Consider the following 22,747-nt stretch of genomic DNA (forward strand, 5'->3'; position numbering starts at 1 on the left):
GCAAAGAAGTTGCAAACTGAGGTACAGCTCTAGAGTGAGTCGTTGTTGAGGATGGTTCAATTCCTGGTTCTTGTTGGTAGAAACTAACATTTTAAGATCACTGTTATCTCCACATGGTGTAAAGCTGTTAACTTGTTGCAATCAGTTTAGTTCTTTTCATTTCCTTAATCAGCATTCAAACTTGGCATCAGAAAGCAAATGTGCAAGTGATGAAAACGCATTTAAGTACTCTAAAGCAAAAAAAATTACATTAGCTCTAATTCTGGCAGCTTCTCTTGATCATATACTCTTTTGAACTCCAAATCCTGTGCACATTGTTCTTCCTCTTATTTATTTCACAAAACACTTTATGGTATTGTCAGTCTATTAATAACATAAAAGAAAGATCTGTCCCTGGTACCTTAGCCCCATATTGGTTGAGTATATGGTGTATGTGCTTGTAAGTACAGATTCATTCTTTGTTTTGTGAAATAAACTATTTCCTCCTTTGCACTCCCACTCAGCTCTACAGGTTATCATCCACAGAAGCTTCAACATCTTTTGTAGAGTAAACGATGAGTCAGGATAACAGAGCTATATTCTTGTTTAAAATCATTGTAAAGACAGAGTCAAAACTCATGGTGAATACAGTGGCTTGAAACTAAATGAAGCAAAGCCAGTTACAAGTTTTCTACAAATTTCTGTGGGTTTTACGCTGTGCTTATTTGCTCAAAATAATTTTACAAAATACTTGAACTTTGTTAGTATTACTTGGAAGGCAATGAAAAATTAAGTTGGGAAAGGAGTATGTTCATTGTTGAATTCATTGTTTTACTATTTACAATATTCTCTAACTGGTGTGACCTGCTAGTCAGAAAGGAGGAAAAAAAATCTTAAGCCCATAAAATTTCAGCTTTTTAATAAGCAAAAAATGACATCTTGGAGATTTTTTAATGAAATTCAGCCTGTCACCTGGAGACAAAAAAAAAACGCACATTTTTTCATGTTGCATGTAGTTATGGGTATTGGATGAACAACAGAAAGGTCTCAATTTTGAACTCCTGCTACTTAAGATTTTCATATTGTTTTGCCTCTCACTTGGGCTTACCTTTGGCTACAGTCTCCCTTTTTTGCAACATCATTATAGGAAAAAAATGAAATGGAGAGACAGAACTCTCTTAAGAAAGATTATTTTGAAGAACTGTCCCTATGAACTTACTTGTCCCCAGTCTAAAATGTGCATAAGTGTCTGCATAGGAGAAGTGAGTTTTGGAGGGTAGCAGTGTCGCTCTGGTGCCTACTGAAAAGAGGTGCTGGGAATTTTAGCTCTCCAGAGATGGTGACGGCAGGTTGTGGCATCAATATTTCTCAGGTGTTTGCTTCACTTTGTGTGCAGCATTTAAGGTTGCTGATACAGCAGCTTAGATAATGGTTGATGTATTTACAATAAAACTCAACTCTTAACTCAGAACAGTAGACACACCTGCAAAGGTGTCACGTCACGTCCTTGGTGAAAAATGACCTCTTACAAAAATCCATGTATCTTAATTTTGCAATAAGCATATCCATAAAGGGTTGGTCTTTGGTTTTTGCTGCTCGCCAAAACTCAAAAGACTTTGAAATAGCTGATAAAAGATTTATTCCTTGGTGACAATTATTCAGGTCTAATTTGAGTCACCTATCAAGAGGATTTGGTGTCTACCCTGGCATTGGTAGCAGGCAGGCTTCAGACTGTCTTTGTCAAGGGGTTGCAACATAGCTCATATACCTTCGACAGAGGGAAGTAAGTACAGGATTCAGGATGTCTCTCACAGGTGGATGAATATTGCAGTCAGATTTTATGCCCTGGTCCTGCAAGTATGTAAAAGCTTTTCATCTTTCCTTTTTGCTTTTCTTCAGCAGAAAATACTTGGTATCAGTGGAATGGTTAACATTCTGTCTGCAAGAATGCTATTTCTAACCTACATTTCTGCTGTTCTGACCAGCAGTTCTGGTTTGGCATTATGCCCACAAAAGAAAAATTACTTGAATTCAACTAGTCAGAAATATTTCTGAATGTACTGTTACTTAGATACGTTTAGTTTGCCTAGTTTGAGTTGTATTGCCTTTAATCAGTAAACATTACAGGAGATGGTAGAAATTTCTCAATCTTGAAGTTGGTTTGCAATCTAGATGGAGAGAAAAAAGCTGTGGTTTCTATAGCAATAATTCATTTGTTAATCTGGAAGAACATAGTAATTCTATAGATAACTGTTCTCTTTATATAATCCCTATAATATGCAGTATGGGCAAATGGTAACTGATGCCGTACAATGTTGTGATTATTCATTTCATTTCCTCTAATTATTTCCCAAGGGGAAAAAAAAAAGGAAAATAAGAACCAGGTATTGTTTCTCCCTGATGTAGGTGATCCCTGTTGGGCTTTGAAGCTCCGAATTCACTGAAGCAGGCAGGGCTGAAATTCATTCTGATGCTGGGCAGATTGCTTTCTGATTAACAAGACGGTAGCATATACATTCACATTTCGTTGCCTGTCTTCCTGCCCCGAAGCTTAAAGTTTACAGAATGCAGAGACGACTGAAATGGAAATTGCAGTTCTGGTTTCCTTCTGGAACTGCTTGTGACTTTCTGTTATTTTTAATAATGTAATGATAAGTTTTTTTGACACGTACTGTACGTCTTTCCTTCAAGACAGCTGCAGCCTTCCTTGTGCAAACTGCCTTACCAGCAATCCCTGTGATTGCCAGGCTGGCAGGAAGAAAGAGGCATGCGTGAAGCATTGCAGGGAAAAGATACTTTTTTTTTTTTTTTTTTTTTTTTTCTCTCTGCTAGAATATCAGAATTCCATGAAGTATATGTAGCTTTGTAGACATTATTTCCTCCTTTTCCCCCCTGCTCCCCACCCACCCCACCCACCCCCCTCAAATTTACCTTATTTTCATGGTTTCCACCTGAATAAAAGAAAATCTTTATTTCATGCTGTGGACTGCTTACCATAAAGTTTGTGTTTATCTCTTTGAGGCTTTAAGTTGTAAAGATAAAACTGAGGAATTTATAATAATAAATGTGTTGAGGAAATTATGGAGGTGACTCTAAAAGTGTTTCCAAATATGAGCTGAAATCGAGCATTGGAACTTAATCACAAAATTAATACTGTCTGGAGCATCAAAAACAGGAACAGTTGGAGAAAGAATTGTGCAACCTTAGCTGTTTTGGCGGCAGGGAAGATTAGTTAAACAAAAAAAAAACCTCAAGCAAACAAGAACCAAGTAAACCTAGAGTTCTTGTGAACTGCTCCAGTCTTGTAAATAACAATATTGTGTTAGAACAATATGTTAAGTATGTTAGCGTTTTTATTTTGAGGGTCACACTTACATTCTATTGAGGCTTTTCCCCTGACCTGCATTTTCTTTTATTCCTCCTGACGTGTGCACTTCATTCTCCTGAGTAAATTTTGTTTTCTGCATATTGTACCATTATATGGGTGCAGGGCCAAATGGGAAGTGGTTTGGGTTTAGCTCTTGTTGTTAGGCTTTTGTACAAATAAATTGTTAATTTGCATATTTTATGTTTTCATTATGACTGCATTTGTTTTCACAGCCTGAGGAAGAGCTTGATCCTGAAGAGAGGGACAACTTCCTCCAACAGCTTTACAAGTTTATGGAAGACAGAGGTAACACTGAATTATTTTTGTTTTTTAATTTTATTTAATTTTTTTTTTTAAAGAAAAAGCCACTTTTTAAATGGCTTCAAAAACTTACTTTTACATGTATGGATGTTACTACGAGCGTATTCTCATGTCAGTGAGAAAGGATAACGGCTAGACTCTGGTGCAAGGAAAAACACTTCTACCCGTTTTCATGTGTGGCTGGTCTGCTTCCAGTACTTTGAAGCACAGAGCATAAAGAAAACCGAAATCCTTCCTGAGGTGCTCTTTTTTGTTTTGCATTTACAAACCTTTTTTATGTTAACAATCCCTGTTAAATAAGCTCTTGGTTGATTTCTTGTTGTGACAGCCATTGCTGGGAGCTCTGCTGCTGTTAATCTCAGGCTGGAACCTCAGGCGGCTATTCATGGATGGTGAAATTCAACCAGCAGAGAATGGGAGATGTGCCATCTTCAAGTCTCCTTGCAGAACTGTCTTAATAACGTACAGATGTAGCAGTGATACTCACCTGAAGACACAACTTAAAAGATTCTACTTTGTCCAGTAGCTAGAACAGGAAAATAGCATATTTTAAATGTCTGTCTTTACAGAATTAGGTGAGACTGTTATAAATTGGAATGGTTAAGAGTCATAGCATAAGATACATATTGGAAGTACATGCACAATGTGTATAGAGCAGGATATACTTGCTGACTTGGGGGAACTGTTGTTGCATAAGCCATTCACATTTGCAGTTGTGATGAGACTGACACTAAAATGGAAGGTTATCTGTTCCTTGGCTGCACATCCTCCCTTTTTTTTTTTTTTTTTTTTTAAGTATATTTAAGCCTGGAAAGAGTTTTTGTCTTTCAGAGTATATTTATTTTATTCACTTTACTCATGAACTCACTATTTCAGTTTGAATACTGTAAGCATTAATCCTGCAATAACATTGGTGGAGGTAGATTACAAGTGCAACTACTGCTTTTTTTACTTTTTTTCTTTTTCCATGACAAAAGTTACCTGAATGATATTGCTGTAGCAACATACAGTACAGCAAATGTTGATGTACTTGAATTTGAAATAACCAGAGCGAAGAGTAAAATGTAACATGCATGTAGTGTTTGAATATTTCCCCCTTTCCTTTTTTCTTGGGTTTTAAAATAGGGGGAGGAGAATCAAGTTACCTTTGTAAAAGAGGCTCTGCGTCCCTATTAACGAGGTGTGTTCTAGACTACAGAATTGTAAAAAAACAGTTCCAAGTCTGTTCAATATTGCCAGTTCTTATCACAGGTTTAGAAATTGATCATGTATCATAGCAACGTATGCTGGCGTTCATCCAATATAATTTTGAGGCCTCCTGTGCTTAACCAGTGTTTCTCGAATATAACCTGCTTTGGGGGAGTAAGAGGCTATGTCCAGGGGAAAAATACCTATGCTGCTGAACTAATATGCAATTTTCTTTCTTTTCTAGTAGCCTGATTCTTCCCCCTTTGCTGTTGTCCTCCTTCCTCACTCCCTTTCCTAAGCACTCTTAGACTAAAACCAAGTAGGGATCATGTCGGGGACTTGTAGAGGCAAAAGAAGAAAGCATTTGTGCACTGAATTTGAAGGCTCAGTTCAGAAACTACTCTTTAAGCTAGTATGTTGACTGAGCGATGTACAGCACTTTGTCAGGACTGAGTCTTTCCCCCGATGGTTGGTTTGTTGTTTTTTTTTGTGTTTTTTTGTTTGTTTGTTTGTTTTGTGTTGGTTTTCTTTTTTTCCTCCTCACCCCTTATAGCAAGATTTCTGTTCCCACCAGATTTGTTCTACATTCTGTTCTCTCAGTATGAATGTTTTGATTCATGTAATCATGACAGTATTCCCGAAGTCCTATAAAATTATTTTAATGATTCCAAATGTAATTGCATGAAGATGAGAAGCAGCAGGGAAGAGGTTTGATATTCTTCCTTGCCGAGAGGAATACTGTCTACATATGCAGCCACTTGCCCCAAGTCACTTTTGATTTCTCTTTTGCAATTAATTATTGTTTTTTGTATCGTTGCCACTCATGCGATTGGAGTTCTTTCTTTTTTGCAGAATTATTCCAAATACTCATGACCTGTTAGGACTTTATGCTTTTCCACATTCTAACAATTTGCCTGTGTATCTTTTTTTTTAATCCAGCGTTTCTGCTTCTTCCCCATTCCTTCCAGACCACAGTGTTTTGAGTTAATCTCTTCATGCATTGCTAAATTCCAGCATTCATCAGGTGTTCTGTAGAGCTTGCTGCAATTCTGGCTGTCCCCTTGCTCAAAAGAGGAACAGTGGGCTGCAGCCAACTGGATGGGGCTTACTGCACAAATCTGAAAAGGAGGTCGAGAAATCATAGTTGTCAAGCAGTTAGTGCCACTATGCTAATAAACCACCCAGAAATATGTGATACATTCAAAAGAGGGTGAAGCTTAAATTGTTGGTTGGAAACTACTGACTTGTGATATATCTTAGAACTATTAAATACGGATTTTAAAATGTAGAAAGATATTAGTAATCAAATGTGTGCTAAAGGAACAGAAGAAGCAGTTTGCTGTTCCACACGGTAACTTTTTATTTCTGGTTTTGTTTCTTTAGGTACTCCTATCAATAAGCCACCTGTTCTGGGCTACAAGGACCTTAATCTCTTCAAACTTTTTAGACTGGTGTATCAGCAGGGTGGGTGTGACAATGTAAGTGTTGGATGTTTCCTGAACTAAATATGTCTATTAATTCTTAAAGGTTATGGCTTGTGGCTGTGTCATTCCTTAATGTTCTTGGTTAACAAAACTTGAAAACTTTTTTTTTTTTTCTTTTTTCCCCCCCAAAGATTGAGAGTGGTGCTGTATGGAAGCAAATTTATATGGACCTTGGCATTCCTATTTTGAACTCAGCTGCTTCCTACAATGTAAAAACTGCTTATAGAAAGTAAGTCCTCATATTGTATAATGGTGAAAACATTTTCCGTTTTTTAGTAGCACGTACAGTATTCAAACAGCTTTTGATAGTTTAGCAAAAAAGTAGTTCTTCAGCTAATGAGCAGTTCTGAGCATTTTCCAGTGTCAAATACTGAAACTCTGGAGTAAAGGAGGGAATGCTCAGGGCTGCATAAGTTCCAGTTGTTCTAATAATTAGAATTTCACTCATTTTTTATCAAGAAGCATTCACTTTCAGCAAGCAATGATGCCATTTCAGAGTACAACAATGAAACTTAGTAAAAAACCTTTGCAAATTCAGCTTTGCAATTTATGGTGATTAACAAGAATGGACTCTGTCCTCAGTCTTTAGATGCTGCATGCAGTGAGGACAATTTTATACCAGATTCTTTAGCTTCCTCAAAAACATTGATAGAGATAGAAATGTTTGAGATTCATATTTATGAAATCTGTAAATATGCATATTTAGAATAATGGCTTTAAGGCATAACTTTGTACATTGCTATGGTGGATGTGACAGTATTAAGTAGTAAAATCACTGCTTGTAATAAAAAAAATGCATAAATCTTTTTATTCTGACCACTGGTTTTCAGTTGTGTTTTAACTTTTGAAATGGAAACCTTTTAGGAATGACACTTTTCAAGATCATTTTCTAAATAAAGATTATTTTTATTATTTATTCTCCTGGAAGTTTGACAAGAAACAATTGGGCTTTTTGAGTAAAAGGGAAGAATGAGGGTCTCTTGACTCGAACCTAAGGAAATTTGGCTGATTGAATAGGGATGAGTCGTTAATGTTGATGAAGATGAAAATATTCAGACTATCTTCAGTGGGATTTGAACTGGGCACATATTTAAGGTCTGTATTTTACAGAGAAGAGTATTTATCATAAAAAGAGTAACTGGTAAATATGTACTAAGTTGCTGTTACAGTGGAAATTATTATGTTGTATGGACACATGATAGTATGTTGTAACTTGCATATTTATTCTTTGAGGAATAAGCTGGTTCATATTTCTCTCATCTATAACTGGATTAGTGTGCACACAGGTAGCTGATGCATGGCAATTTGTTACCATGTGGTAGTAACTTGTTTGTATGCCCATATCCTAATACTAGGCTGATTTTAGCTGTCACGCATTTGCAGAACAGTGTAGATGACCTTAGGCTTTACTGTCATGATTTCTTAATTGGACGGGGATGAAGTTAAATTTGTGGGAGGCGCCTATGTGTATTCTTTCTCACCATTTGAATTGTGTGCATAATTGTTTAATTTCAAAAATCTTCTCTGGCTTGTTTGTTTTTTTTATTGGGTTTTGTTGTTGGTTTTTTTTTTTTTTTTTCTTGAAGTTACTGCTCTTTTCTGTGAGCAGGAAAAAAAGGTTATATGCACTTCAGTAAGCAGAAAATAAAACGTGAAATATAAATTAAACTTTATTTATATCTATAGGTATCTTTATGGTTTTGAAGAGTACTGCCGTTCTGCAAACATTCAGTTTAGGACCATCCATCACAATGAACCAAAAGTGGTAGAAGACATACAGAGACACATGGAACCAATGGAGGAAAGTGTAAAAGAGGAACAAAAAATGCCCCCAACAGAAGTTAAAAAAGAAGCAGAAGAAAATTATTCCAGCAGTGAAAGTGAAAAAGAGGAAATAGAACTAAGATCCCCAAGAGTAAGTGGTTTGAACTGATTTCTATTTAGTACTTAACAAAACCCCTTTGTATAGTGAATAGTTTACATAATGAGTTTTCCTTTATAGAGTGACTGTACATTTGAATTAGCGTCCTTGTACAAGCATAGGACAGGGTTCTGGGAACACAGAGTTGGTGTTAACTGTTGATTATGTTCTACCTGTGAATAGAATCAGTTTTGATTATTTCTTTGTATTCTAAACCATCTGTGGGGTTTTTTCAGGCTGTGTTGAATATCAGATGGGTTTTGATTCAGTCGTGGCTTGAGAGCTGTGTATCATCAGAACAGCGAAACTCATCAGAACAGTATTGGTTGTGGGTGAGAATTTCCACAGGCACGTGGAGTCTGGAGCTTTCTGGAAAGAAGCAGGAATATCATAGAATCATAGAATGGCTTAGGTTGGAAAGGACCTTGAAGATCATCGAGTTCCAACCCCCCTGCCATAGGCAGGGACACATCTCACTAGAGCAGGTTGCAAAAGGCTACATCCAGCCTGGCCTTGAACACCTCCAGGGATGGGGCCTCAATGACTTCTCTGGGCAACCCATTCCAGTGCCTTACCACCCTCAAAGTGAAAAACTTCTTCCTAATGTTCAATCTGAACCTGCCTTCTTCCAGTTTAAAGCCATTCCCCCTTGTTCTATCGCTATATGCCCTAGTAAAAAGTCCTTCCCCAGCTCTCCTGTAGGCCCCTTTTAGGTACTGGAAGGCCGCAATAAGATCTCCCCGGAGCCTTCTCTTCTCCAGGCTGAACAGCCCCAACTCTCTCAGCCTCTCCTCACAGGAGAGGTGTTTTAGCCCTCGGATCATCCTCGTGGCTGTCCTCTGGACACGCTCCAGCAGGTCCGTGTCCTTCTTATGCTGGGGACTCCAGAGCTGTATGCAGTACTCCCCGTGGGGTCTCACAAGAGTGGAGTAGAGGGGCAGAATCACCTCCTTTGACCTGCTGGCCACACTTTTGATGCAGCCCAGGATACGGTTGGCCTTCTGGGCTGCGATTGCACACTGCTGGCTCATGTTGAGCTTCTCGTCAATCAGCACCCCCTGGTCCTTCTCAGGGCTGCTCTCCAGCCATTCCCTGCCGAGCTTGTATTTGTGCTTGGGATTGCCCCGACCCAGATGTAAGACCTTGCACTTGGCCTTGTTGAACTGCATGAGGTCAGCTTGGGCCCATCTCTGCAGCCTGTCCAGGTCCCTCTGGATGGCATCCCTCCCCTCCAGCGTGTCTACCTCGCCAAAGAGCTTGGTATCATCAGCAAACTTGCTGAGGGTGCACTCAACCCCACTGTCCATGTCGCCGACAAAGATGTTGAACAGTACAGGTCCCAGTACCGACCCCTGAGGAATGCCACTCGTCACTGCTCTCCACTTGGACATCGAGCCGTTGACCGCAACTCTTTGAGTGCAACCGTCCAGCCAGTTCTTTATCCACCAAGTGGTCCATTTGTCAAATCCATGTCATATCAAGGAACTGCTGCAGCTTTAAGAATCAAAGGAAGACCCATTTCTCTGAGTTTATTTTTATCATGTTATCTCCTTTTAATAAAAGAAATACTGCAATTTTACAGTATGTAGACAAAAGTAGAGGGAGGAAGACATGTTTTGTCTTTTGTCTTTGAATGCTGTAGAGATGAGGGTTGTATTAGTTACATAGATAACACCCAGTGACCCATTAGCTAGTGGATACTGAACATGATAGAGAATACAAGAATACTTTTAAGGTATTTTAATATAAGACTGTAGCACTCCTGTTAATTCTGTTAAAAGGACATCTAGTGTTCCTTAATAGAGAATGATTACTGAAGGACAAGGAATTGCTACTTGTTCAAGTTGTAAGGATTCTGTTCAAGTAAAATGTAATTCTGTTAAAGTACTTCTTGCAAACTGGCTTTTTAAGCAAGTATATGGCCTTTAAACTAATAGATTGGAAGACATAGTGTAAACATAAGTTTAGATTTGTATTATGTATTATATTTCTATCTAACTTCAAGTGTATTTTCCAAGCTGTATCAGCCCTAATGAACTCCCAGGCGTGACATTAGTTTGTTGTTAATTTGTTTATTTTTTGTTTTTAGAGGAAAAATGGTGGGAGGATAAAGAAATGGAAGAATTTTTTGTCTTTTTTTGTAATTGGCTGCCTATATTAATTTGTTAATAACTAAGTATTATTTGGTCATGTCTTTTATTACTTTATTAATCCAGTTACCAGCTATCTATTTGTGAATGATTATCTTTTTCCAATGTATTTACCATTATACTACTGTGAATTTTAATTAATATAATGCATTCATTACTGTCATCTTTGGATAGCCTCCAGATAATTAGTCTTGCATTCATAATGTATTTTAAATGTTCTAATTACAAAGCAATGACCAATGTCAAGAGACTTTTAATAGTAAAATTATAAACCCATACTAGATCCCCCAAAACCAGTTGCAGATAGTCCCAGACAGCAATTGTTGGGCTACTAAAAGTACCTTTTAAAAATGTGATACTTACAATTTTTCTAAAGCTGACAAATTTCTGTTCTGTGAAATCAACAGATGACTATCAGGATTGAAGATGCTGAAAGGAAGATGCCTTCTCTTAGTAGTCCTATACAAGCACTTCAATTAATGCTATTGCTGTACTTGAGCAAGGCGTTTTGGCCGTTTCTGTCAGGACCTTACATGTCCAGACAAAGGTCCTGAAATCCTCCAGAAGTTAATCAGAAGCTCGTTCTCTTTATTCTAAACCAAGCAGAATGGCTTTATTTTGCTTTTTTCCTCAATAACAAGACTCTAAACCATTATATTAAGATTTTAGAATAATTTGCTTTTTGGTGTTATCTCTAGCCTTTCTTCTGTACAGCAATAGTACATTTCACTTTTAGCTGAGATTTTGAGAGGTTATACAGAGAATAATTGACAAGAGTCATTAAACCAATCTTATTTCTGTTCTAGGGACGAAGAAGACTTACCCGTGATGCAACCCCCGCTAAAAAAGATAGTGAAGAGGATAAAACACAAGAAAAATTAAAAGACAGTAACAAAGAAAACAAAGACATAGAGGAAACACCTGAGAATGCAGAAAAGAAAGAAAATGAAACTCCACTAGGGAGAAAAAGTACACCAAAGCAAAAAGAGAAAAAAATTAAAAAACAGGAGGATTCTGATAAAGAGTCAGATGAAGAGGAAGAGAGGCAGAGGGAAAGGTAAATTTTAACTTGTATTGCCTTCTTATGAGTATGTCTGTGTCACAACTGAGCTATACTCCAAGCAGGAATATACACAGAGTTGGAAATCTTACTATCTCAAATGTGGACATCGGGGCCCTAATTCACTCAGCCAGACAGGGAGGGGAAAATTTTATTTCAAGCTTGTAGAGTCTGCTGTACTTCATGGAAGCATCTTTTTCTGACAGATGCCAGACAGTATTTTTCACTTCCATTTTCTTGAAAGTCTTGTCAAGGTTGTGTTGGTGTTTTATCACGCTAGCATGTACAGATACCAAGTAGACCAGGCTATGACTATGCCAGGTGCTGTATGGATGGTTAGCAACTGTTTCGGCAGGTTGTTCTGGGCAGTTGAAATAGAAATGGAAAAGAGAGCCCCTCTTCTCCCATGCTTTAGTTTAAGTGCTTAGTGATGGCTGATGAACTTACAGCTTGCTTGGTTTTATTGTTACTTGATGTATTGTGGGCAGGAAAGGGATCAGCTAATAAAGCAAATGAGAATGAAAGAGGGAGTTGCAATGAAAACTAGAGGTAGTTTGAAGAGGGGGGGGGTGGAGAGATGTGGAAGGGCAGAGGGGGAAATAGCATCCAGAGACTAAGCTTGATGAGTTGAATTGGATTTATAGTCCTGGTTACAAACAAGTTGTAAGCAGGTGACTAATTTATTACCAGAGTAGACCTTTTCTTAGCTAACTTAGGCTGTGGTCAAGGGCAGTGTCTTGCCTGTATAAGATGGCTTTACTCCCTAGTTTTTCTTGCCCATGTGGCTAAGTGGTGTGGACGCAAGTTGATACTGAATAAAGCCTGATAGGGGTGGTATTGCATATTGTCTTCTAAAGAGCTTTGAGGAATGGGAAAAACACACAGTTACTTTAAAGAAAGTGTCACTGTGCAGTCCAAAAAAAAAAAATATACTTGCAGTGTAGATATGCCTCAAATGAATGTACAGTGTGGGTGTGCAGCAGGTTGCAGAGGTATGTCAGATGACTAAGGCATCAAAGAGTTTTATTTAAGTGGTGTTGATGGTGCTTGTCCTCTTTGTTTGCTGTAACAAGATAGTTCATCTTTCACTGAAGGCTGCCACATATATTTAATTAAAAGTAAACCCATGGTCATCTTCAGTATTTTCTTTCTTGGTGACTTTGTAATTTAACTTTTACATTATGCTGAATTCACCCTGACATGGCGAGGGAAGTATAGATAAAAATAGCTTAGATTGTGATTCTTGAAAATATATTTAAGTAGAATGTTTAAATATTAAATATAACTAATAAGAGCTGTGTAGTCACTTTTAATCTTGGTTTGTAATCAACTTTTTTCAAAGGATTAGTGTTTGTATCCATAAGAGGTTCACTGTGATGGCGATTCAAACTTTTGTGCACTATTAGTAAACTCTAGCTATTAAGCAAACCGTAGAGAAATAATTATGTTCTTTAAATAGTGTGTCAAAGTCAAGTCTGTTAGGAGTCAGACACCGAATTAACTTATTCCTCCTTTTGCATTATCAACATATTCATTAAAAAATAATGTTTAAGCTTTGAGGTAGTTGTACACCTAATAAATGGTATTTAAAATATAATTTTTCTGGATATTACCCTATTCTCTCTAAGTCCTGTTCTTGATTTAAAAAAGCTGTGTCCAAGCTAGAGGCAGTGCGGGATGCAGAAAATGAGAAAATTTTTTCTTGCAGTATTTTTCTTTTGCAGTAGCTTGGCTACACTAGTTAAATGTTAAAACTTTGATTTTTCACTAATTAGTGGGTATTTTAAATACACTTTACTGCAGGGAGGAAATTGAGAACAAAGGAGAATCAGAAGGTGAAGAGGATGAGGAGGATGCAGAACCCTGCCTGACTGGAACCAAAGTGAAAGTAAAATATGGACGTGGAAAGACTCAAAAAATTTATGAAGCTAGTATTAAAAGCACAGAAATTGATGATGGAGAAGTTTTATATTTAGTTCATTACTATGGTTGGAATGTAAGGTGAGGATAACAAATTGCCTGTCACTTATTTGTTTGTTAAAAGGGTTATTTGCAGAAGAATTTTTGATTTTAAGGGGGGGGGGGGGGGGGGGGAGAGAAAGACGATTGGTGACTTGGCTCCAAATTGAATTATCAACATGATAATAGGATCTGACTCTTACACTTCTCAATGTTAGTAATTCTATTCATGGCTTGACACTATTGCATTGACATCTCAGAATATACTTACTTGTATGTTTTCATCCAGCTTAAAGTAAGTAATCCTCACTCCTCAAAGGAGTATCCCTGTAATTTATTATGTCAGCTAATGTTAGCACTATTAAACTTTTTTTATTGAATTTATTGTTTATTTTTATTTAAACTTTTTTCATTGATAATGGTGAAGACATCTACACTTAAGTATATCAAGCACTGAAATTTTGGCAACAAAATTTATTCTTGTAATGAATGATAACTGTGATTATAAAGAACAGTTGTTGCGTGTAAAGAGGGTAAGAGATGGTTAAACAACAAAGAACTACAGAAAAAAAAAATCATCAAATGCTTCTCTTGGCAGCCATGCTTAATATTCAATTGCTTAATATTCAATACTGCTGTAGAAATGGGTTTGTTGTTGTTCTTAAAAGCATTGTGTTATGTAGACACGATATTCATCATTTCTAAAAATAGAATGCTTCTAGTATATAATTTGAGCTGTCCCAAATTCATACATTTCTAAATAAACTAAGCAAATTTCTTTATGTGGCAACATAAATTTTAGGGGGGGATCCCCCCAATACTTACATGTGTTCCTTTACCTTACTAATAACTCAGGAGACTTTGAGAAGCACTAGTAGTGTATTTGTACTTTTCAGAATCTTATCCAGTTTGTTTCTATAATTTAAACATTTTTCCTTAAAATAAAAAAAGTATATTTTACTATTGAAGCATGGTGTGGTGAAAACTGCCGTTTGTGTATGATGTGAAATAATTGACAGACTTTATAGCTGACTCAGTCCCCTGAGTTCCAATGCTTTGCTAGTAAGAGACAGGGAAATTTGCACCTCCATTCTCCCATTCCATTATTTTTTTATGGGCTAGAAATGTAATTCATCTTTCTCATGTCAGATACCGCATGTGTTTGTAATATATCTCTGCTTTCCTACCTCTCACTAATAAATATTTTCTGTAACTCAGTCTTTAATCCTCATACTGCAAGCAACTTCTTTATATGCACTAATAACAGTAAGTTGTTATTTACTTTTAGATACGATGAATGGGTGAAAGCTGATCGCATTATCTGGCCTGTGGACAAAGGAGGACCAAAGAGAAAACAGAAGAAAAAAACAAAAGTAATGGTTATTTCAATAAGTTTCTTGTAGCACAATATTTAATGACTATCAGTGTTCCTTATTTAAGAAAAAAAAGTAAGTTACCCAGTCCCCAGTCTAGTTTTTTAATAGGAGCATAAAGTAAAAGGAGAAAAGGTTTGACAATCAGCAGTGAAACATGTTAATAAAAATTCATTGTTTTCCCCTCAGAATAAAGAAGACGGTGAAAAGGATGAGAAGAAGGATGAGGAGAAACAAAAATCAAAGCGTGGGCGACCCCCTCTGAAATCTACTCTTCCATCAAACACATCTTGCAGTTTATCCAAAACGCCTAATAGCGAAGGTAAATCAGGAGCCAGAAGTGCACGGAACAACTTGTCAGATTCCTCACCATTACCAAATGGAACAGAAGGTACATCTGGTGCACTCGTGTTCTGGCATGGAAGTGCATGTAAACAGTGATGTAATGCGGTGCATTAATATGACTTCAACGAACACAGTGCTGTCAGCAGCTTCAAAGTCCTACTTTAATCAGTCAGTGAACAAGCAATTTAACAAATCTTTTTTTCTGGTGCAGATTTTACTATATAAAAATTAATACTTTCAATTTTGATTTTAGCCACACCTCGCAGGCAGACGAGACGTAGCTCAGGAATGTTTGATTCTGATAGAGGATCAAACGGTGAGTGATCTCAGTCCTGTGTATGCTTCTGAGGGTTTTTTTTAGTACCTTTTTGAAAAGAGGTTTGATTTTTGTTTTTCACTACATCCTTTTTTTTTTTTTTTTTTTTCTCCCTGTGGATTTTATTGAGGAAGTAGTTGAGCTGACACTGCCGAGGAGGACAGTTTGCTCACAGAAGAGCTATGGCATGGAGATGACTGTGCAAGTCATTCCATATTCTTAGCCAGAGCCTTTCAGTCCTCATCTTGAACATACCCAATCTAGGGGTATAATGATAGTCTTCATTCTGGTAATTAAGTCCTCAACCTCAGTACTACATCATCCAGCAGAGCTGTTAATTATATACAAATGACAGCAATATTTTTGGTATTTCTAAGTCTCTGTGAACAAGAACTGAAGTGAAATCACTGTCTCCTTTTAGTACAGGTCCCTGAATAATCTTCTGGTAATGTAACAATGCTTGCTCTGTTTATGGTGTGTGATTCGTACAATAATTTAGCAATGAAATGTCCATATTGTGGTGAGGAAGGGTTTGGTTTTTTTTTTTTTCTGTTTGGGAGTGCATGGAGGGGAAGAGGTTTTTGGTTTTGTAATTTCAGGTGGGGGCAGTATTATGCCCAGGTAGATTATGGGGATCTTTAAAAGTATTTTTGCTACTATAAACTGTAATTTGTTTATAATGGCTTATTTGGGAAATAGTGTAAGTACTACTACTATTGTAGTTTCTCAAAATTTTTGAGAAAAAATAAGAACTGTAATAAGCATGTTGAGTAACGCACAATTTTTAAGTTTGAAATTGTTTCCTGTAAACTGATGTTAATACCATAGATCACTGAAAAAAAAGTTTTTGTGTGGTTGAAAAAGAAATTGCGCTGAAATTGATGATTTAGGGTGCTGTTTCGTTCTTTTTTTAAAAATTTTTTGCAGACTCTGGCTCATCTGACAGTGAAGCAGATGAATCATCTGAAAAGATTTTGAATGAAGAATTTTCTCCAGAAACTTCAGAACTGGAAAAAATTGAAAAACTACATGATGAGAAGCTAGATGAAGAAAACCCAAAGATTCCTCATGCATTCAAAGAAAATGACAGGACTCAAGTACAGCCATTAGAAACACTGAAACTGGAAGTTGAAGAAAGTGAACAAATTGTTCAAGTTTTCGGAAATAAAACAGAACAAATAGAAGAAATCAAAAGAGAGGCTGAAAAATCACCTAAAGGAAAAGGAAGAAGGAGCAAGACAAAAGATCCTTCTTTGGAGAATGCAAAGATTTCAGCAGGAAGCCAAGAAGAGGTGGCAAATGAATCTCGAACAGAACCGGAAAGATCAGACCTGTCATCTTTGGACTGTAAAGAAATTTCCAGCACTACTGAAAGTGAAACAGAACCTTCTACAAAAGATAAGAAGCTTTTGAAAAGGAAAACTTTGGAACAGGCCTCGCCTGAGAAGAGAAATCGACGAGAGAGTGAGATGGAAGTGCCAAATATAGTATCTGAAGAGAGGACCAATGAATGTACTGGAGCAGAGGAATGTAGAGGGCTGAATGCTGAAGAGTCCCTCAGAACTGAAAATGAGGAAATGCCATCCCTGGTGGCAGAATCGGTTCAGCATGGTCAGGAGCTGAGGAATGAGAACTTTGAACGTCCACCTGAAGAAAATGAGAATGTTCCCTTAAAAGATGAGGATGATGCAATGCCTCAGATTGGTCCTGAAACTTTGCTCTGCCATGAAGTAGACTTGGATGACTTGGATGAAAAGGAGAAGAGCAGCAGTGAAGACACAGTATCAGAAAAGCCAGACCCTAATGCTTCAAATTCAAATCCATCTGCCTTACCCCCTGTCATCCAGTCGAGCTTTTCAGTGGCCTCACCTCTTACTCTTAGTCAGGATGAATCACGCAGTATCAAGAGTGAAAGTGACATGACTATTGAAGTGGACAGCGTGGCAGAGGAGTCTCAAGAAGGTCTCTGTGAAAGCGAGTCTGCTAATGGATTTGAAGCCAGTACTACATCAAGCAATTGTAGTATAGCAGTGCAAGAGAGAGAGATGGGAGAGAAAGGTGAGCGCTTCCTGTGAGAAGTCATTCTGTGCTGTAATGATTTCTGAAGTCATCTTAAGCCTTGTGTTGCTGTGCTAAAAATTGCTGGTTTGTTTTGTCTTCTGTTTTTTAAATTCCTTTGCTGCTTACAAAAAAAAGCTTGTTAGTAGCAGAAATATTTGAGGCATCCATTTTTTTTTTTTTTTTTTCCTTCTCATTTAGGTCAAAAAAGACCCAGTGATAGCAGTAGTGGAACACTGGCAAAAAAACAAAAGCGTACTCCAAAGCGAACAAGTGCTGCAGCCAAAAATGAAAAGAATGGAACAGGTAAATTCCTGGGAAGGAGAGGCTGAAGGTTATGCTGTCCTATAAACATGTATAAGAGCCCACTGTTCTCACTATTACCCATCATTTCTGATGGATGGGACTTCCTTGTCAGGGTTTTTCATTATTAGTCACCATGATTATTGGCTGTTAACTGGAAAGAACTTACCAGATGTGTGATAGCGGTGTTACTGGGAAATCTCTTGGCTATTTCTAATTACTTTGTTAGGAAAAACTTGTAGTAACTGTGTATATTAGCAGTAACTCAGTATTTAATATTATGCTGATTTGTATATATTGGGTTGGTTATGAATTTTGGGGAGGGGAATTTGTTCAGAATAGAAACATCTCCTGTAAAGTCTTACAACAGGTGTTTCTCATCGAGGGGGAGAAAGTGCATTTATGAAGCAGAGAAAAAATGTTTGATGCTAAAGAATAACTTTTCAGCAAAAGGAATCTTGTGTGTTTTTTACCTTGAGTACGTGACTATTTTTTAACTTGCTATAGAAATCCAGCATGGCCTTGGAACACCTCCAGGGATGGAGCTTCCACAACTTCTCTGGTGCTACCTACCTATATTAATACAGTTTTAATCTTTAAGAAAGATGTTAGTGTCTGCTTTATATTAGAACCCCAAAATATATGACTTTATTAGAGAACTGATAAGCTATCTTCTCTTATTTTAATAAGCTGCTTTATTGCTTCTGTAAAAGAAATTTGACTATCGCTTTTTAACTAACAGCTTAGTCAGCCCTGGACTTCTCCTGCATTACCAATCAGTACACTTGAGAGCTCAGTGCATGTTGTGTCTGATAAGGTTATACATTGAATCTGGTACGGTTTTTCCTTATGTGCATTCTGGGATCTTCTGAGCAAGAAGGAGCAGTTTTTTCTTAATCATTTTTTTCTGACTATAACTAAAATTTTAAAAATGTCAAGGTGGTGGCTTGGGGGTTTTTTTAAGTCCAAATACATTTCTCTTACCGCAGGACAAAGCAGTGACAGTGAAGACCTTCCTGTCCTGGACAGTTCGAGTAAATGTACTCCTGTAAAACACATAAACGCATCCAAACCACAGAAGATTTCTCGATCACCTGCAAGAGTGATTTCACCTCACATCAAAGATGGAGAGAAGGATAAACACAGAGAGAAACACCACCACCAGAATGCTTCACCTAGAGTATACAAATGGAGTTTTCAGCTCAGTAAGAATTCTTTAAGTGACTTGATAGAGAGAATTCACAAGAAAACTTGTTCTGAAAGAAAAATATGCAAATTTGGGGATTCTAAATTAGGTATAGGCCTCTTACAGCATAGTTATGGAAGTGTGTTATTCATGCTGCATCTTGTATACTCTTAAGAATTGCATTCATTTGTTTAAAATCCCCTAGCTGAAGCTATTTTTTCTTTTCTTCCCATTTTTAAGATGAACTAGACAATATGAACAGCACTGAAAGGATCTCCTTCTTACAAGAAAAGCTACAGGAAATACGAAAATACTACATGTCCTTGAAGTCAGAAGTAGCAACCATAGACAGGAGAAGAAAACGATTAAAAAAGAAAGACAGAGAAGGTAATTTTCAGATTTGCTTTATGCTTCCCATGACAAGTTAATTTTCTTGAAAATATGTAACTCAAAGCAACTTGAGTTTAATGGACAGTGTTTTTGAAAAAGTGTTGTCTGTTTATCCTGCTTGTATGTATACGTATTTAGAAAGAATATTGGTGGCTTTTCAGAACTTGAACCTAACAAAAACATTCACTGTTTTACAACTGTGTATTACAAACTTGGACTTCCTAGTGCAAGCTGGGTCTATGAGTTTTCAATCACAGTAAAAGTGTCATCTGATTTAGCTTTTCAACTGGTCTGTGATGCAGAAAGGGTAAGGTTATTTATCCAGTTTATGTGAAAGCAATTGACAAAAAATCCATACTGGTTTTCTGTGACTGTGCCACTTCCTTGTGGTCTTTTAAACAACCTGATAACCAAGGAAACCTTCATTCTGACATGTGCTTTGATGATCTGATACTGATCTGTTGTTCTGTGTATTTAGTGTCCCATACAGGAGCATCCATGTCATCTGCTTCATCAGACACTGGAATGAGTCCATCATCATCTTCTCCTCCACAAAACGTCCTTGCTGTAGAGTGCAGGTGATACACATTTCTCTGGCTTGCCAGCAACTTGCTGCCATGGACATAAATCCTGAAGTTCAACCACAGAAAGCACTCAACTGGTTTGACATTGCCAAGTATATTCTGTACACACTTCCACTGCTGGACTGTACCCCTTCTCCCCTCCTCTTTTGTTTAATTTACCGTTGAGAGAAATTAAGCTCGTTGGTAACTGAAGGTTTGTAGGCACAATGTGACATGCTCGTCATTGTGTTTGTTTTTGTTTTGTTTTTATTAATGCAGAGAAAGGGCACTTATCAAATTTGAAAAGTTATGTCCAATGAAGCATTCAGGTGTTCTAGGGAGATCTTAGAAAAGCAAGTGCATCAGGCAGACATCAGAGTATTATCAAAAAGAATTGAGTAACTGCTGCACTTTCACCGAGCTGTACGTTAACTCTTGGTGAGTAGTTCCTCTTTGTGGAAGCACTTGCTATACAGAACTGCCAAAGTACGTGTTCAGCAATGTGCCCAGTTTTAAAGGTGTAAATGGGACAAAATAAATTGTGAAAGGAAGTGTAGTTGACTGAAAACTACAGTTGTAATAAGTCTTCCACTTTTTATAGGATTTTTGAGCACACAATTATGCAAATATTTTAATGTTTATTAATGTTTACAGTGGAATTGTGAATAGGTTTTCAGTGGACTATCTTATCCCTTGACAAAAATATTTTGTCTTTTTTCTATGTAATTTCAGAGTTTTTATTTTGTTACAAAAAGACGAAAAATGAAATATATAACAACAATGAAGTTATTTAACAAGATTTCTAAAGCTGAAATTTTTGTGTAAAATAAGGTATCTTGCAACTTGTTAAATATATTTATTCAGACATTGGATGTTGTATTTTTATGTATTTTTTAAAATATTAATAAAATTGGAAAAAAAAAACAACTCTAGGTTAGTTCACTCTTTCAATAAAAGATACTTACCAGTTATGGCTCTTACGGAGGTTTTATCCAGTAGCCATGCCTGCATTTCAGATGGGTCTGTCTACGTATCCTCCACACCATAGATCTGTAAGCGGGCATCTGGATTAAACTATGACTTTATTTGGAAACTTTGGCAGTCCTAGTACTTACATTGTTTTGAGGAACAAAATTTATTGGGTTGCCCTTAAGATACTTTGTCACAAGTTCTTATGTTTGCTATACTGCCGAATGAATTTATATCTCCCAAAGTTGAGATGCAACAATAAAGTAAAGCAACTGTGTATGCTTTGTCTGTGGATTGTCCCACAGACAGATACAGTTTGTAAATAACTCTTCCAAAACCATGTATTTAAAACAGTTTGCATATACATTATGTATAAAAGTGATTTTTTTATCAATTTTTTTATTCATGTTTGTACATTGAAAGGGGTTCTTAACCCCTTTTTCTGTGTTTAATATGCTGTAGAGTAATAACATAGATGCTCTAGACTGTATATCAGGATATTCTGGTTTACACGGCAGAAAGAACGAAACACTAGTGATGGCGTAGCATTACTAAAATTGATGTTTCTTGAAATTTCATTTTACAACATTTGTCAACTTGTGATTCCAATTCCTTCCATTTTCACAGAAAATTAAAAAGTACTCTTGTAAATGCACTTTTTCTGTCTTTTCTTAAGCAAAGCAGAACTATTTCAATGTAAGATAAATATGGAGCTCACTAGACAGCATTAATAAAGGCCATGTTTTAAACATAGGCTTTATATTCTATTTTTATTTAAGTGATTGTTCTTGTAAATGTCTGGATTTACCTAAATAGGAAAATTTATCTCCATAAATCATTGTAAAGACTTTTTTTTCAGAGCTAACTTTTACTGTTAATCTTATAATAGCTATGAATAAAAAGCAATACTCATTTAAAAGGAAATAACATGGGTCACATTTTCTCAGATTATCTTCCATGTTTAATATTTGCAGAAGTAAATTTTAAATTTGTGAAATAATAGGATTTATTATATCTTAAGCAGATATCTAACCTCTGTCTACAAACTCTGTGAGATCTTACACTGCCATATACACATACTCAGAGTGCACAGAGGATGGATGAGCTCTTAACTGTCTGTACATCAGGACAGATGTTCACAGAGCATACACTGACTACTTCTCCTTATCTCTTAGGAATGTTTAAAATATTGCGTGGAAGACTGAAGGTATGGTTCCATGAAACATGGAAATCCATTCTAACAGATGGTTGCTAGAGAACTTGCTTCCTCACTTCCTCTTTCCACATGCTTACCTTGCACTAGTACTCATCAGACAGACAGACAGACACACAGCCACTCACACCTCCCACAGCCCCCCAGTAACAACTAACATCGTGGTTCTGGCAGAAAACTAAACCTGCAAGAAAAGGTGGATGACTCTCTGCCAAGCTACTGGCAAAGCCCTCTAGCATGTTACCGATTTCCTAGTTTTATCTTTCTAGCAAGAAGCACATCAGTTAGGCAGGTGATTCAATAGATGTTTAAAGTAGTTTCTTATGACAACTAAAAATACCATAGGGAAAAGAAGATTAACTATGTAATATGGGACTATCCTGTACTGAAGGTGAAATCAACAGGAAACCCTAACAGGTCTTTTATTTCTAACTTTACTGTAATCCCCTTATTTCCACTTTGTTGACACAAAATAAATTCCACGTTGTCTTCCAGTGCCTTGAATGAAAGTTTATGCTGTCGAGGAAACAGTAATTACGATTATACTGAATTGGGATATTGGGATTTAATTTTTTTTAGATAAGAGATTAGGTAACATGTTT

General features: G+C 36.9%; 1 protein-coding gene across 4 annotated transcripts in view; it reads left to right on the forward strand.

The window, feature by feature from the left end:
• Nucleotides 1-21,685, forward strand: part of ARID4A (AT-rich interaction domain 4A) — a 49,931-nt gene extending 28,246 nt beyond the window's left edge. The window contains exons 11-24 of one of the 4 annotated variants that reach the window (XM_082485982.1): nucleotides 3,580-3,652; nucleotides 6,239-6,333; nucleotides 6,471-6,568; nucleotides 8,026-8,254; nucleotides 11,217-11,467; nucleotides 13,274-13,471; nucleotides 14,718-14,802; nucleotides 14,992-15,124; nucleotides 15,401-15,463; nucleotides 16,391-17,521; nucleotides 17,723-17,827; nucleotides 18,814-19,029; nucleotides 19,251-19,397; nucleotides 19,879-21,685. In XM_082485982.1, the coding sequence (XP_082342108.1) occupies nucleotides 3,580-3,652; nucleotides 6,239-6,333; nucleotides 6,471-6,568; nucleotides 8,026-8,254; nucleotides 11,217-11,467; nucleotides 13,274-13,471; nucleotides 14,718-14,802; nucleotides 14,992-15,124; nucleotides 15,401-15,463; nucleotides 16,391-17,521; nucleotides 17,723-17,827; nucleotides 18,814-19,029; nucleotides 19,251-19,397; nucleotides 19,879-19,982 (2,928 nt within the window). In that variant the 3' untranslated portion in view covers nucleotides 19,983-21,685. Of the gene's footprint in view, nucleotides 1-3,579; nucleotides 3,653-6,238; nucleotides 6,334-6,470; nucleotides 6,569-8,025; nucleotides 8,255-11,216; nucleotides 11,468-13,273; nucleotides 13,472-14,717; nucleotides 14,803-14,991; nucleotides 15,194-15,400; nucleotides 15,464-16,390; nucleotides 17,522-17,722; nucleotides 17,828-18,813; nucleotides 19,030-19,250; nucleotides 19,398-19,878 lie in introns of all 4 variants that reach the window. The other 3 variants (XM_082485980.1, XM_082485983.1, XM_082485981.1) reach the window with 3 other exon arrangements.
• Nucleotides 21,686-22,747: the final 1,062 nt, after the last annotated feature.

The sequence above is a fragment of the Vanellus vanellus genome (genome assembly GCF_965231255.1).
Source record: "Vanellus vanellus genome assembly, chromosome: 6".
Taxonomy (NCBI): domain Eukaryota; kingdom Metazoa; phylum Chordata; class Aves; order Charadriiformes; family Charadriidae; genus Vanellus; species Vanellus vanellus.